Source organism: Coccinella septempunctata, chromosome 4 (assembly GCF_907165205.1).
Source record: "Coccinella septempunctata chromosome 4, icCocSept1.1, whole genome shotgun sequence".
NCBI classification, from domain to species: Eukaryota; Metazoa; Arthropoda; class Insecta; order Coleoptera; family Coccinellidae; genus Coccinella; species Coccinella septempunctata.
The window spans coordinates 27,908,350-27,924,299 of NC_058192.1; the positions used below are offsets into that span (position 1 = coordinate 27,908,350).

Sequence of the window (15,950 nt, forward strand, 5' to 3'; positions counted from 1 at the left end):
CAAAATGGCTAATCACATAGAAAACTCATCTGACGCTGTCTAACCTTCAAAATTCTGTGAGCACGGAAAACTAAACTAAAACGTCAAGATCTAACCCCACTTGACCGGTAGCGGTAAAATAACAGTAGGCCGATCGTCCCACATCGACATAACCTGCAAATTCAATTCGTACCGTATTTATTGATGGTATTTGAAACCGTTACAAAGGGTTTAAAGGGAATTCCTTTACGGATTAGGATAGCCACCCCGCCAAAGCCTGAGTCGTCTGAACGATGTCGTGACAGGCGGGGATACTCACCACTGTACTACCGAGGATATATTTATTGTATCAGTTCAATAATTTGTTCACATAATTGCAATGTTGCCAAACTTACTCAAAAATGTTATTCCATGAATATAAATTTCAATGAATTCAACGAAATCGTATTCCAATTATTTATGGACTTAGAAAACTTGTTTCTTTCAAGTTAATTTTCATACAATCAAATTCGATTTGTACAAGCCGAAATTATATTTCTTCTCCGTGTTCTTCGACACATGATGTTATTTATTGGTGAATCTATCTACCCTACATAGGCGAATTAAAAAATCTAGACGCCCTCTGCCGACTGAATTACGAAACTACTTTGTCAGTACTGCAAAGTCAAAACAAGTTTCATTTCTTATGTTTTCTTTTATCTCACGTTGTCCAACAAAGTGTTAATATTATTATTTGGAGATGTTATATTGGGATTATTGTCTGGGGTTCTGAATAGAAATATTGATTACGAAAAAATAATTGAAAGGTATTTATACCAGCGCTTTCAACTGGCAGGTTTTAGGTCGAACGATTTTTCTTGGCGAGGGTTTTTCTGCTGAATTCAATTGACGATTCAGAAAAACAATTTCATAATTTTCATACTTCCAAATGAATTATCTTTCTCATCTGTAGCGAACTTGTTCCATGAGCTGAATCATATTTATGTCTCTTGAGATGTCAGTATGAGGAATACCTATATCAAAAATGGAATTTAAATATTTTAAACAGAAACTTTAAAACTTCCACATAAACGCTTTAGTTATCAGGATGTATAGTTCCTACCTCCTCCACAAACTCTTTATATGCTGACCTCAACATTATTACCTAGGTTGACTTCAAGAAGGAATCTGTTAAATAATAGGAATTTGTGTCTAGGTACAGTGGATCACTAATGTCATCGATCGATTTCATTCCACAATTCATCCCTTTCAAATGAAGTATCTCCAAAGAATGTTGATCTTTCTTTACGAAGCTAAATCAATCAATTCACTTCCGATAATTCCGATAAATATCTTGATTTACTAGAAAAACTCTGTTAGGACGTACAAATCTCGAAAAGAGTACTGACAAACGTCAAAGTTTGTTTACATTTCGTAGCGCCCTCAACGGTAATTGGATTCGTGAATAGTCTCTGATACATCCCAGGTTATCTATGTTCAGGTGAGTCAACATAGCTCGATCGACCGATAACACTTTGATTTTTGGACTAGGAGAATGATTCAAACTTTGTCGGAGTCGACTCTAATCAGCGCATAAGCTAACTTTTTTTTTACTTTATTGAGTGGTTCGAAAGTGTTGAAACATGATACTAGTAATACGATTGATACCACCCTGCATTTTCAAATGAGAATAACCAATTTTATATCATATTCTGAATCTGAATGAAATTCTGATTTCGAAATATTCTCTACCTATTTGTCAACTGTGCCTTTTTGACGTAGGCCTCTTTTTGGTCCTTTTCCGACAAATTTCATGCTAATGATGGTTTTAGTACTAGAAATTCTATTCTGGAAATCGTTCGAAATAAATAGGTATATGCTTTTTTCAATTGAATCAACCAAGAGTCTTCTGCAGTTTCTCGGATCAGTCTACAGCTGGTCCGAAAGATACTCCAATATGACTTTCACAAAATGTCAACTCCATTCTTTCAAATCTGATGTGTATCGAATTTAGGATCTCCTTTTGAGCCTTTGGGTATTAGCACGATATGTGAGCATAACCAATTATTTTTGAAATTTTTGTCCATCTTTATATAACCGAGGTAATTTTTGATTGGCCGAACCGATTTTCACAATCACAAGACTCGAACTGTTGGAAAAAGAACCCTTTGGAAGTTTACAGCGGAGAGGAATAGTGTAGAGTTAAAAAGCGTAGAGTAGAATAAAAAAGAGTAGAGTAGAATCGCATAGTGTAGTGAATCGTAGCCTGGAATGGATGGAGTGTGGAGTGGAGGAAGTGGGTGAAAACGAACTTCCCAGAAGATAATATTATATAAGATTCGAGTGGAGAAGGTTGATCAGAGTAGAGTAGCATCGGGTCGATTCGTAGCGTTGTAGTGTGGGTGTGGGGTGAACAGTAGTGTAGTGTAGTGGAGCATGGAGGAGTGGAGCGGGGCGGAGCGGAGTTGAGTTGAGTGGAGTGGAGTGGAGTGGAGTGGAGTGGAGTGGAGTGGAGTGGAGTGGAGTGGAGTGGAGTGGAGTGGAGTGGAGTGGAGTGGAGTGGAGTGGAGTGGAGTGGAGTGGAGTGGAGTGGAGTGGAGTGGAGTGGAGTGGAGTGGAGTGGACTGAAGTGAAGTGAAGCGAAGTGAAGTCTTGTGGAGTAGAGTGAAGAGGAGAACGAAAGAGCAATTTGGGGAAGATAATTGGTGTGAGATATTTTAGGGTTGATTGAAATAAAAAAAGTCGCGAAAGAAAATTCGTCTGGATAAGCAGGCAGAAACAGTTAATGAGTAGTGTTTTAGAGGATTGAAAAATACTTTCCAACAACAAAAAGTTCCTCCCCGGCGGGGAATCGAACCCCGGTCTCCCGCGTGACAGGCGGGGATACTCACCACTATACTACCGAGGATATATTTATTGTATCAGTTCAATAATTTGTTCACATAATTGCAATGTTGCCAAACTTACTCAAAAATGTTATTCCATGAATATAAATTTCAATGAATTCAACGAAATTGTATTCCAATTATTTATGGACTTAGAAAACTTGTTTCTTTCAAGTTAATTTTCATACAATCAAATTCGATTTGTACAAGCCGAAATTATATTTCTTCTCCGTGTTCTTCGACACATGATGTTATTTATTGGTGAATCTATCTACCCTACATAGGCGAATTAAAAAATCTAGACGCCCTCTGCCGACTGAATTACGAAACTACTTTGTCAGTACTGCAAAGTCAAAACAAGTTTCATTTCTTATGTTTTCTTTTATCTCACGTTGTCCAACAAAGTGTTAATATTATTATTTGGAGATGTTATATTGGGATTATTGTCTGGGGTTCTGAATAGAAATATTGATTACGAAAAAATAATTGAAAGGTATTTATACCAGCGCTTTCAACTGGCAGGTTTTAGGTCGAACGATTTTTTTTGGCGAGGGTTTTTCTGCTGAATTCAATTGACGATTCAGAAAAACAATTTCATAATTTTCATACTTCCAAATGAATTATCTTTGTCATCTGTAGCGAACTTGTTCCATGAGCTGAATCATATTTATGTCTCTTGAGATGTCAGTATGAGGAATACCTATATCAAAAATGGAATTTAAATATTTTAAACAGAAACTTTAAAACTTCCACATAAACGCTTTAGTTATCAGGATGTATAGTTCCTACCTCCTCCACAAACTCTTTATATGCTGACCTCAACATTATTACCTAGGTTGACTTCAAGAAGGAATCTGTTAAATAATAGGAATTTGTGTCTAGGTACAGTGGATCACTAATGTCATCGATCGATTTCATTCCACAATTCATCCCTTTCAAATGAAGTATCTCCAAAGAATGTTGATCTTTCTTTACGAAGCTAAATCAATCAATTCACTTCCGATAATTCCGATAAATATCTTGATTTACTAGAAAAACTCTGTTAGGACGTACAAATCTCGAAAAGAGTACTGACAAACGTCAAAGTTTGTTTACATTTCGTAGCGCCCTCAACGGTAATTGGATTCGTGAATAGTCTCTGATACATCCCAGGTTATCTATGTTCAGGTGAGTCAACATAGCTCGATCGACCGATAACACTTTGATTTTTGGACTAGGAGAATGATTCAAACTTTGTCGGAATCGACTCTAATCAGCGCATAAGCTTACTTTTTTTTTACTTTATTGAGTGGTTCGAAAGTGTTGAAATATGATACTAGTAATACGACTGATACCACCCTGCTTTTTCAAATGAGAATAACCAATTTTATATCATATTCTGAATCTGAATAAAATTCTGATTTCGAAATATTCTCTACCTATTTGTCAACTGTGCCTTTTTGACGTAGGCCTCTTTTTGGTCCTTTTCCGACAAATTTCATGCTAATGATGGTTTTAGTACTAGAAATTCTATTCTGGAAATCGTTCGAAATAAATAGGTATATGCTTTTTTCAATTGAATCAACCAAGAGTCTTCTGCAGTTTCTCGGATCAGTCTACAGCTGGTCCGAAAGATACTCCAATATGACTTTCACAAAATGTCAACTCCATTCTTTCAAATCTGATGTGTATCGAATTTAGGATCTCCTTTTGAGCCTTTGGGTATTAGCACGATATGTGAGCATAACCAATTATTTTTGAAATTTTTGTCCATCTTTATATAACCGAGGTAATTTTTGATTGGCCGAACCGATTTTCACAATCACAAGACTCGAACTGTTGGAAAAAGAACCCTTTGGAAGTTTACAGCGGAGAGGAATAGTGTAGAGTTAAAAAGCGTAGAGTAGAATAAAAAAGAGTAGAGTAGAATCGCATAGTGTAGTGAATCGTAGCCTGGAATGGATGGAGTGTGGAGTGGAGGAAGTGGGTGAAAACGAACTTCCCAGAAGATAATATTATATAAGATTCGAGTGGAGAAGGTTGATCAGAGTAGAGTAGCATCGGGTCGATTCGTAGCGTTGTAGTGTGGGTGTGGGGTGAACAGTAGTGTAGTGTAGTGGAGCATGGAGGAGTGGAGCGGGGCGGAGCGGAGTTGAGTTGAGTGGAGTGGAGTGGAGTGGAGTGGAGTGGAGTGGAGTGGAGTGGAGTGGAGTGGAGTGGAGTGGAGTGGAGTGGAGTGGAGTGGAGTGGAGTGGAGTGGAGTGGAGTGGAGTGGAGTGGACTGAAGTGAAGTGAAGCGAAGTGAAGTCTTGTGGAGTAGAGTGAAGAGGAGAACGAAAGAGCAATTTGGGGAAGATAATTGGTGTGAGATATTTTAGGGTTGATTGAAATAAAAAAAGTCGCGAAAGAAAATTCGTCTGGATAAGCAGGCAGAAACAGTTAATGAGTAGTGTTTTAGAGGATTGAAAAATACTTTCCAACAACAAAAAGTTCCTCCCCGGCGGGGAATCGAACCCCGGTCTCCCGCGTGACAGGCGGGGATACTCACCACTATACTACCGAGGATATATTTATTGTATCAGTTCAATAATTTGTTCACATAATTGCAATGTTGCCAAACTTACTCAAAAATGTTATTCCATGAATATAAATTTCAATGAATTCAACGAAATTGTATTCCAATTATTTATGGACTTAGAAAACTTGTTTCTTTCAAGTTAATTTTCATACAATCAAATTCGATTTGTACAAGCCGAAATTATATTTCTTCTCCGTGTTCTTCGACACATGATGTTATTTATTGGTGAATCTATCTACCCTACATAGGCGAATTAAAAAATCTAGACGCCCTCTGCCGACTGAATTACGAAACTACTTTGTCAGTACTGCAAAGTCAAAACAAGTTTCATTTCTTATGTTTTCTTTTATCTCACGTTGTCCAACAAAGTGTTAATATTATTATTTGGAGATGTTATATTGGGATTATTGTCTGGGGTTCTGAATAGAAATATTGATTACGAAAAAATAATTGAAAGGTATTTATACCAGCGCTTTCAACTGGCAGGTTTTAGGTCGAACGATTTTTTTTGGCGAGGGTTTTTCTGCTGAATTCAATTGACGATTCAGAAAAACAATTTCATAATTTTCATACTTCCAAATGAATTATCTTTGTCATCTGTAGCGAACTTGTTCCATGAGCTGAATCATATTTATGTCTCTTGAGATGTCAGTATGAGGAATACCTATATCAAAAATGGAATTTAAATATTTTAAACAGAAACTTTAAAACTTCCACATAAACGCTTTAGTTATCAGGATGTATAGTTCCTACCTCCTCCACAAACTCTTTATATGCTGACCTCAACATTATTACCTAGGTTGACTTCAAGAAGGAATCTGTTAAATAATAGGAATTTGTGTCTAGGTACAGTGGATCACTAATGTCATCGATCGATTTCATTCCACAATTCATCCCTTTCAAATGAAGTATCTCCAAAGAATGTTGATCTTTCTTTACGAAGCTAAATCAATCAATTCACTTCCGATAATTCCGATAAATATCTTGATTTACTAGAAAAACTCTGTTAGGACGTACAAATCTCGAAAAGAGTACTGACAAACGTCAAAGTTTGTTTACATTTCGTAGCGCCCTCAACGGTAATTGGATTCGTGAATAGTCTCTGATACATCCCAGGTTATCTATGTTCAGGTGAGTCAACATAGCTCGATCGACCGATAACACTTTGATTTTTGGACTAGGAGAATGATTCAAACTTTGTCGGAATCGACTCTAATCAGCGCATAAGCTTACTTTTTTTTTACTTTATTGAGTGGTTCGAAAGTGTTGAAACATGATACTAGTAATACGACTGATACCACCCTGCTTTTTCAAATGAGAATAACCAATTTTATATCATATTCTGAATCTGAATAAAATTCTGATTTCGAAATATTCTCTACCTATTTGTCAACTGTGCCTTTTTGACGTAGGCCTCTTTTTGGTCCTTTTCCGACAAATTTCATGCTAATGATGGTTTTAGTACTAGAAATTCTATTCTGGAAATCGTTCGAAATAAATAGGTATATGCTTTTTTCAATTGAATCAACCAAGAGTCTTCTGCAGTTTCTCGGATCAGTCTACAGCTGGTCCGAAAGATACTCCAATATGACTTTCACAAAATGTCAACTCCATTCTTTCAAATCTGATGTGTATCGAATTTAGGATCTCCTTTTGAGCCTTTGGGTATTAGCACGATATGTGAGCATAACCAATTATTTTTGAAATTTTTGTCCATCTTTATATAACCGAGGTAATTTTTGATTGGCCGAACCGATTTTCACAATCACAAGACTCGAACTGTTGGAAAAAGAACCCTTTGGAAGTTTACAGCGGAGAGGAATAGTGTAGAGTTAAAAAGCGTAGAGTAGAATAAAAAAGAGTAGAGTAGAATCGCATAGTGTAGTGAATCGTAGCCTGGAATGGATGGAGTGTGGAGTGGAGGAAGTGGGTGAAAACGAACTTCCCAGAAGATAATATTATATAAGATTCGAGTGGAGAAGGTTGATCAGAGTAGAGTAGCATCGGGTCGATTCGTAGCGTTGTAGTGTGGGTGTGGGGTGAACAGTAGTGTAGTGTAGTGGAGCATGGAGGAGTGGAGCGGGGCGGAGCGGAGTTGAGTGGAGTGGAGTGGAGTGGAGTGGAGTGGAGTGGAGTGGAGTGGAGTGGAGTGGAGTGGAGTGGAGTGGAGTGGAGTGGAGTGGAGTGGAGTGGACTGAAGTGAAGTGAAGCGAAGTGAAGTCTTGTGGAGTAGAGTGAAGAGGAGAACGAAAGAGCAATTTGGGGAAGATAATTGGTGTGAGATATTTTAGGGTTGATTGAAATAAAAAAAGTCGCGAAAGAAAATTCGTCTGGATAAGCAGGCAGAAACAGTTAATGAGTAGTGTTTTAGAGGATTGAAAAATACTTTCCAACAACAAAAAGTTCCTCCCCGGCGGGGAATCGAACCCCGGTCTCCCGCGTGACAGGCGGGGATACTCACCACTATACTACATACTATACTACTAGATGTACGAGGAGTTGCAACGGGCAGGATGGAGGAACCCCCTTAGTGATCAGGAAGCCATCCTAGAAAAATATGGTTGTCCTCCAGCACAATACAACGAGAACAACTTGAAGAAAAACTGTGCAGTGATGAAAAAATTCATATACGAAAAGTATCTAGAACAATTAGAAAATGAATGGCAGAATAACATGCATTATGGCAAAGTTGTAGCTAAGGAAACAACTAGGATTCACTTTCCGGCCTATAATTCCCCCCTTATGGATGGTTGGAGGTGGACGTTGCTTCATTCCGCGGCGGAGGAACAAATCCACGGATTGGGAGGAACAGCTGGAAAAAGAAGTCGTTGCCGAAGGGGCTGCCAACATGAGGAAACAGCTTACCATGTCAGCTCCTCATGTATAATTCCAGCATACACTTCTAGACACGACAACGTAGTCTATTGGGTGCTGAAGGCTCTGCTGAACGGTTTCTGTGCACCAAGGCATGTATGGGAGAAATTGCAATTTGGAAGAGCCACCCTGAATGAGGATTTCCACCATGGCAACCGCCTCGTCACAATAAGAGCTGGGGGCCCAATACTAACAGAGAAAAGACTACACCACAACAAGCCAGACATCTTCATCAAATTACACCAACCGGATGAGATTGTGCTGTTGGAGATTTCGGTCGCCCACATACAGAACTATAGGTTGCAAGAACAAATAAAGAGAACCCGCTACGAAATAAATGGAGTAGAAAAGGTGGACAGCAAGAACGTACACAGGATAACAAGAGACCTGAATCTGGTACGTGAACTGGACGCAATACATCATTGTCCAGTGAAACTTGGAATCCTGGTGATAGGCAGCTATGGGGAGGTGATAAGAACGGAGGAAAACGAACACCTCAAAAACATTATGAAGTCAATGGGAATCAGTGAGAGGGAGTGGACTATTTTGCTAAATAAGTGTTCATACAGCGTGGCAATGTCAACAAGCCAAATCCTTATGAAGAGAATGAAAGAACACTGAAATGTATATATTTATTTAGTTAGTTGTAATTTCAATGTAGATCTGTGATATTTAGGCTTAAGAAAATAATTAGTTACCTAGTGTCATAAGTATCCTATTAGTCAGGAGATGTATGTATTAGGAGTTTGTAAATAAAGTATACTACCGAGGATATATTTATTGTATCAGTTCAATAATTTGTTCACATAATTGCAATGTTGCCAAACTTACTCAAAAATGTTATTCCATGAATATAAATTTCAATGAATTCAACGAAATCGTATTCCAATTATTTATGGACTTAGAAAACTTGTTTCTTTCAAGTTAATTTTCATACAATCAAATTCGATTTGTACAAGCCGAAATTATATTTCTTCTCCGTGTTCTTCGACACTTGATGTTATTTATTGGTGAATCTATCTACCCTACATAGGCGAATTAAAAAATCTAGACGCCCTCTGCCGACTGAATTACGAAACTACTTTATCAGTACTGCAAAGTCAAAACAAGTTTCATTTCTTATGTTTTCTTTTATCTCACGTTGTCCAACAAAGTGTTAATATTATTATTTGGAGATGTTATATTGGGATTATTGTCTGGGGTTCTGAATAGAAATATTGATTACGAAAAAATAATTGAAAGGTATTTATACCAGCGCTTTCAACTGGCAGGTTTTAGGTCGAACGATTTTTCTTGGCGAGGGTTTTTCTGCTGAATTCAATTGACGATTCAGAAAAACAATTTCATAATTTTCATACTTCCAAATGAATTATCTTTGTCATCTGTAGCGAACTTGTTCCATGAGCTGAATCATATTTATGTCTCTTGAGATGTCAGTATGAGGAATACCTATATCAAAAATGGAATTTAAATATTTTAAACAGAAACTTTAAAACTTCCACATAAACGCTTTAGTTATCAGGATGTATAGTTCCTACCTCCTCCACAAACTCTGTATATGCTGACCTCAACATTATTACCTAGGTTGACTTCAAGAAGGAATCTGTTAAATAATAGGAATTTGTGTCTAGGTACAGTGGATCACTAATGTCATCGATCGATTTCATTCCACAATTCATCCCTTTCAAATAAAGTATCTCCAAAGAATATTGATCTTTCTTTACGAAGCTAAATCAATTAATTCACTTCCGATAATTCCGATAAATATCTTGATTTACTAGAAAAACTCTGTTAGGCCGTACAAATCTCGAAAAGAATACTGACAAACGTCAAAGTTTGTTTACATTTCGTAGCGCCCTCAACGGTAATTGGATTCGTGAATAGTCTCTGATACATCCCAGGTTATCTATGTTCAGGTGAGTCAACATAGCTCGATCGACCGATAACACTTTGATTTTTGGACTAGGAGAATGATTCAAACTTTGTCGGAATCGACTCTAATCAGCGCATAAGCTTACTTTTTTTTTACTTTATTGAGTGGTTCGAAAGTGTTGAAACATGATACTAGTAATACGACTGATACCACCCTGCTTTTTCAAATGAGAATAACCAATTTTATATCATATTCTGAATCTGAATAAAATTCTGATTTCGAAATATTCTCTACCTATTTGTCAACTGTGCCTTTTTGACGTAGGCCTCTTTTTGGTCCTTTTCCGACAAATTTCATGCTAATGATGGTTTTAGTACTAGAAATTCTATTCTGGAAATCGTTCGAAATAAATAGGTATATGCTTTTTTCAATTGAATCAACCAAGAGTCTTCTGCAGTTTCTCGGATCAGTCTACAGCTGGTCCGAAAGATACTCCAATATGACTTTCACAAAATGTCAACTCCATTCTTTCAAATCTGATGTGTATCGAATTTAGGATCTCCTTTTGAGCCTTTGGGTATTAGCACGATATGTGAGCATAACCAATTATTTTTGAAATTTTTGTCCATCTTTATATAACCGAGGTAATTTTTGATTGGCCGAACCGATTTTCACAATCACAAGACTCGAACTGTTGGAAAAAGAACCCTTTGGAAGTTTACAGCGGAGAGGAATAGTGTAGAGTTAAAAAGCGTAGAGTAGAATAAAAAAGAGTAGAGTAGAATCGCATAGTGTAGTGAATCGTAGCCTGGAATGGATGGAGTGTGGAGTGGAGGAAGTGGGTGAAAACGAACTTCCCAGAAGATAATATTATATAAGATTCGAGTGGAGAAGGTTGATCAGAGTAGAGTAGCATCGGGTCGATTCGTAGCGTTGTAGTGTGGGTGTGGGGTGAACAGTAGTGTAGTGTAGTGGAGCATGGAGGAGTGGAGCGGGGCGGAGCGGAGTTGAGTTGAGTGGAGTGGAGTGGAGTGGAGTGGAGTGGAGTGGAGTGGAGTGGAGTGGAGTGGAGTGGAGTGGAGTGGAGTGGAGTGGAGTGGAGTGGAGTGGAGTGGAGTGGAGTGGAGTGGAGTGGAGTGGAGTGGAGTGGAGTGGAGTGGAGTGGAGTGGAGTGGAGTGGAGTGGAGTGGAGTGGAGTGGAGTGGAGTGGAGTGGAGTGGAGTGGACTGAAGTGAAGTGAAGCGAAGTGAAGTCTTGTGGAGTAGAGTGAAGAGGAGAACGAAAGAGCAATTTGGGGAAGATAATTGGTGTGAGATATTTTAGGGTTGATTGAAATAAAAAAAGTCGCGAAAGAAAATTCGTCTGGATAAGCAGGCAGAAACAGTTAATGAGTAGTGTTTTAGAGGATTGAAAAATACTTTCCAACAACAAAAAGTTCCTCCCCGGCGGGGAATCGAACCCCGGTCTCCCGCGTGACAGGCGGGGATACTCACCACTATACTACTTAAAAAAAAAAAAAAAAAAAAAAAAAAAGGTGGAAACTACCCTACTTAAAACCCCGCTCGTGAGAGTGTATATCTGTGGGCAGTTCAAATCCGGTGAAATACTCAACCAACACTCAAGGTCAGATACATACGACAAAAAACAATAGCAAACAATGGCTCGATGGACAACTGACGAAATTTCCACCCTAAAAATAAAAATGAATGAGAAGAACGGCATTCTGATCAGTGGAGATTTCGATAACTTGAAGGAATACATCCCAGGTAGATCAACAGCTGCAATAAAAAAGAAATACCTCGAAATCAAAGGAACCCAGAGCATTCCCGACGTATTTCAGAGAGAACCCCAAACAACATCGAAAGGGGCAAAATGGACAGAGGAAGAGGAAACAAGGTTAGTGCAGAAATATAGTATGAGAACAGAAAATCAATCTGGGGCAAGAATAAAGGCAATATTAAGCTTGTTCCCAAATAGAACAGAAAAAGCAATAGCAACAAAGCTTAGAGAAAAATATACCGACATCTATTATATGAGAGTGAGTGCGTCGGAAAGTGAGAGTTTCAGACGAACAGAACCACAGCCGCCGGCTGATCCGCCCCCGCCGGCTGATCCGCCCCCGCTTTTGCAAGTGACACAACAACCCGTGGCAGTGACTTCTACGATACCTGCAGCGGCTCCGCCACAAATAAGAACAAGACAACGGAAAGAGACTCCACCAGAACCATTTGCAAAAACAATACAAATATCGGACAAAAATTTGGTGGATGAGCATTTGCAGACCCGCATAGAAACAGGGACCGGACCTGACAACAACAAGAGAAACGTGAAAAAAAGAGAGGAGAGGCCCGAAGGACCGCCATACGATGAGCTTACGCAGGACGTGTTGAGGAAATATGAAAACATACTGAAGTCGACCGGAAGGAATAAACAAAAAATCGCCCAATTCTACATACGTCCACAGGACGGGAGGATGCTGGAGGCGACGGATAGGATATTGGAGGGAAAGATCAGTGAAATAAAACGAACAGAAGGGACAGAACATTTCAAACGAACAGCTATCAAAAAGGCAATCTATGCGGCTGGCAGGCTACTGAGCAGGGAAATAGGAAAAAGAGAAATAACGGGAAAAATACCATTATATAAGATCACCGACAAAAAAATCAAGAAGTTTATGAAACACTTAGAAAACGCTAAGAAAATACAGAAAACTCGAGGAAAACTTAACCGCCCACTATTAAGAGAGATGGAAATAATTAAAAAGTTGAAGATGTCCGTGAAACAATACATATCCTCCACCGAGGAGAGACTAAAACTTCTAAAGGAACAACTGAAACAACAGAAAAATAGGCATGAGAAACAAAAATTGAGGTCAAGATTTTGGAAGACACCATCTATGAAAATACTAGGAAAACCAACAGGTGACGTGAGGATACCGAATGTAACGAAAATAGAAACATACTACACGAATATTTACAAGAAAGAGTCTTGCGAACAACCAACACCAATTTTCAATGGGTGGCTCTCGAAGCTGAAGAAATATTCTAACACCATAGATACGTCGGACCAAACAGACACGGGAGAACTGAAGAAGAAAATAACAAACATTCTCAAACGCACAGCACCGTGGAAGGCCCCTGGGGAGGATGGAATTCCAGCGTATTTGTATAAAATTCTCATGTCTGCCCAAGAATACTTAGTAGAAAGCACTATAGCCTATTTACAGGGAAGAAAAGACCTAACCCAAGTAGACACCAGAGCGACAATCACGTTGATATACAAGAAAGGCGATGAAGAAGACCCAGCAAATTATAGGCCCATTGCGGTATTAAACGCAGATTACAAAATACTGACTGCAGTAATGACAAAAATTATCAAACAAAGATTGCCGGAATGGGCGATTCCGCCAGAGCAGTTAGCGAGAGAAAATATATGGGGCACTGTACATGGATTCCTGCTGGACAAAAGTTTTACCCAGGTAGCAAGGATGCGAAGGACGAAACATTACTCAGCGTGGTATGATTTGAGCAAAGCCTACGATTCGATCCACCACAGAGATCTGAAAAGACTAATAGATTGTTTGCCAATAAATCCGGCCATTAGAAGACTGTTCAAAAATGCCATGAAAAAATGGACAATCAGGATAAAAGCTGGGAAGAATATAACAAAAGAAATTCCCGTCCAGAGGGGGCTGTTCCAGGGGGACCCAGCGTCTCCATTACTTTTTATACTGGCTACGGGAGGCCTGCTAAGCCACGTCAGAAGTGACAAAAAAATAAACAGATCTTCGAGAGGAAAACACCAACTAATTGCCTTTATGGATGACTTCAAGTGCCATACCCCCAACAAAAAATCTCTGGAATTGATAACCAAGGAGCTGGAAGAGGGAGCATCAGAAATAGGCTTGAGATTAAATAAGGCAAAGTGTGGATATTACACGAGAGAGATGGAAAGCCAGGATGACAACGATTCATCTCCCTTCCTACCGGAGATAAGAGAAGGATATAAGTACTTAGGCCTACATCAGTTGGAGAGGGACACTATCGACAACTACGACGACATCCAAATAAAAATCGAAGAGAAAGTACGCGAGATTGCCGAGTCAGACCTAACAACAATGCAAAAAATTACACTTATTAACACCTCAGTCAACCCAGCAGCCACCTACGTCCTGGGTAACATATTTACGGATGAAAAAAGAGCAACTACCCTAAAAAAGAGTCGAGATATTGATGCGAAAATAAGGAAAATATTGGTCGAACAAAACATCAAAGGCAAAACACAGTCAAACGCTCGACTATACTTGTCCACCCAAAAAGGCGGTCTAGGCTTACGACCATTAGAACTGGAAGTCGAGCTGCAGTTCGTAAGAAAAGGGGTGTACCTGCAGAAACATGAGGAAATGAAGGAGGCTCTCATAGCATACCAGGCCCTGAAAAACGCAGGCTGGAGGAACCCAATCTCGGATTTCGAATACATCCTAGAGAAATATGAAATCGAGGTAGACCTCTCCGAAGAAAGCGATACACCAAAACTCACTAAAGACCTCATCAAAAGAATTGAAGAGAGACATCAAGCAGAGATAGAGAAGGAGTGGTCTTCGAATCTATCGTATGCCAAAAACGTTTTGAAGGAACCCAACATCCGATTCCCGGCCAATTCCTCCCCCAATATGGACAGCTGGCGCCTGGGTGTACTCCTCTCAGCCTCGGAGGAACAGATCCACGGACTTGGTGCTAACCCTAACAACCGTAGAAAATGTCAGTTAGGCTGCGGGCTGGATGAGAATTCTTACCACGTAGCCTGTGCCTGCCCCAGTCGTGCAGCAACAACAAGGCATGACTTCATTGTTCACTGGGTGCTAAAGATCCTCCTACAAGGTTTAGGAGCCCCCGACGAATTGAGGAGGGAGCTGCAGTTCGGGAAGGCCTCTTTAAACTGCGACATCGGAAAGATCAAAATACAGGCCGGAAATAAGATCTTAACTGGCAAAAAGATCTACCACAATAAACCGGATATAATGGTCAGAACAACAGACCCAGATAAAATATATTTGATTGAGGTGGCAGTTTCCCACATCCAGAATCTAAGACAACAAGAAGAACTCAAGAGAACCCGGTATGCTGTTAACTCCACCAAAAAATTAGATTTTTCTAATTATAGGGAGGCACAGCGTGACTTGAACCTAGTCACAGAGCTGGAGAATTTATATAAATGCCCAGTGAAGCTTGGGGTGTACGTGGTCGGCTGCTTTGGTGAACTGGTGCTCACTCAGGAGCACAAAAACTTCTGCTCCATTCTCGAAGAGATAGGTTTGGGAAAGGAAGAAATAAAGAAGGTCCACAACAAATGCAGCTACTCTGTCGCGGTATCCACCACCAACATGATACTACGGAGAATAAAGGATGGTATGGGTGGAATGGGTCAGGACACCAACATTATCTGAGTGAGATGCACGGATCTACCTACATAAAGGAAAAATTTATTTGTACATAATTATTTTTAGTATAGAATAACATAATGTATAAATGTAAATAGAAATAAAATAAAATATACTACACTATACCACACACCACTATACACACATATACAACCACACTGAGGACGAGTCTGCCCGACTGGGCTGTACCATTGGAGCAGTTGGCAAGAAGGAATATATGGGGAACAACCCAGGGCTTACTGATGGACAAATCAATCACACAGCAATCCCGCATGAACAGAAAGAAACATTACTCTGCGTGGTATGACTTTCATAAAGCCTTTGACTCCATCAGCCATTGTCAACTCAAGAGGCTCATAGGAA

General features: G+C 39.4%; 1 protein-coding gene and 2 non-coding genes across 3 annotated transcripts; 1 reads left to right on the plus strand and 2 right to left on the minus strand.

Annotated features, from left to right (window-relative positions):
- Positions 1 to 2,794: 2,794 nt before the first annotated feature.
- On the minus strand, positions 2,795 to 2,866 carry Trnad-guc. Its single transcript has one exon. It is a non-coding gene; the product is annotated as a tRNA-Asp (tRNA).
- A 2,449-nt stretch (positions 2,867 to 5,315) lies between these two features.
- Positions 5,316 to 5,387, minus strand: Trnad-guc. Its single transcript has one exon. It is a non-coding gene; the product is annotated as a tRNA-Asp (tRNA).
- Positions 5,388 to 11,849: 6,462 nt separating this feature from the next.
- LOC123311000 lies at positions 11,850 to 15,593 on the plus strand. The gene has a single exon (XM_044894743.1). The coding sequence runs from the start codon at positions 11,850 to 11,852 to the stop codon at positions 15,591 to 15,593; it is 3,744 nt and encodes a 1,247-aa protein (XP_044750678.1).
- The last annotated feature ends 357 nt before the right edge of the window (positions 15,594 to 15,950 follow it).

Excerpts from the sequence above, each read along its gene's own strand:
- LOC123311000 (XM_044894743.1), top strand. The coding sequence starts at position 11,850 with ATGAATGAGAAGAACGGCATTCTGATCAGTGGAGATTTCGATAACTTG.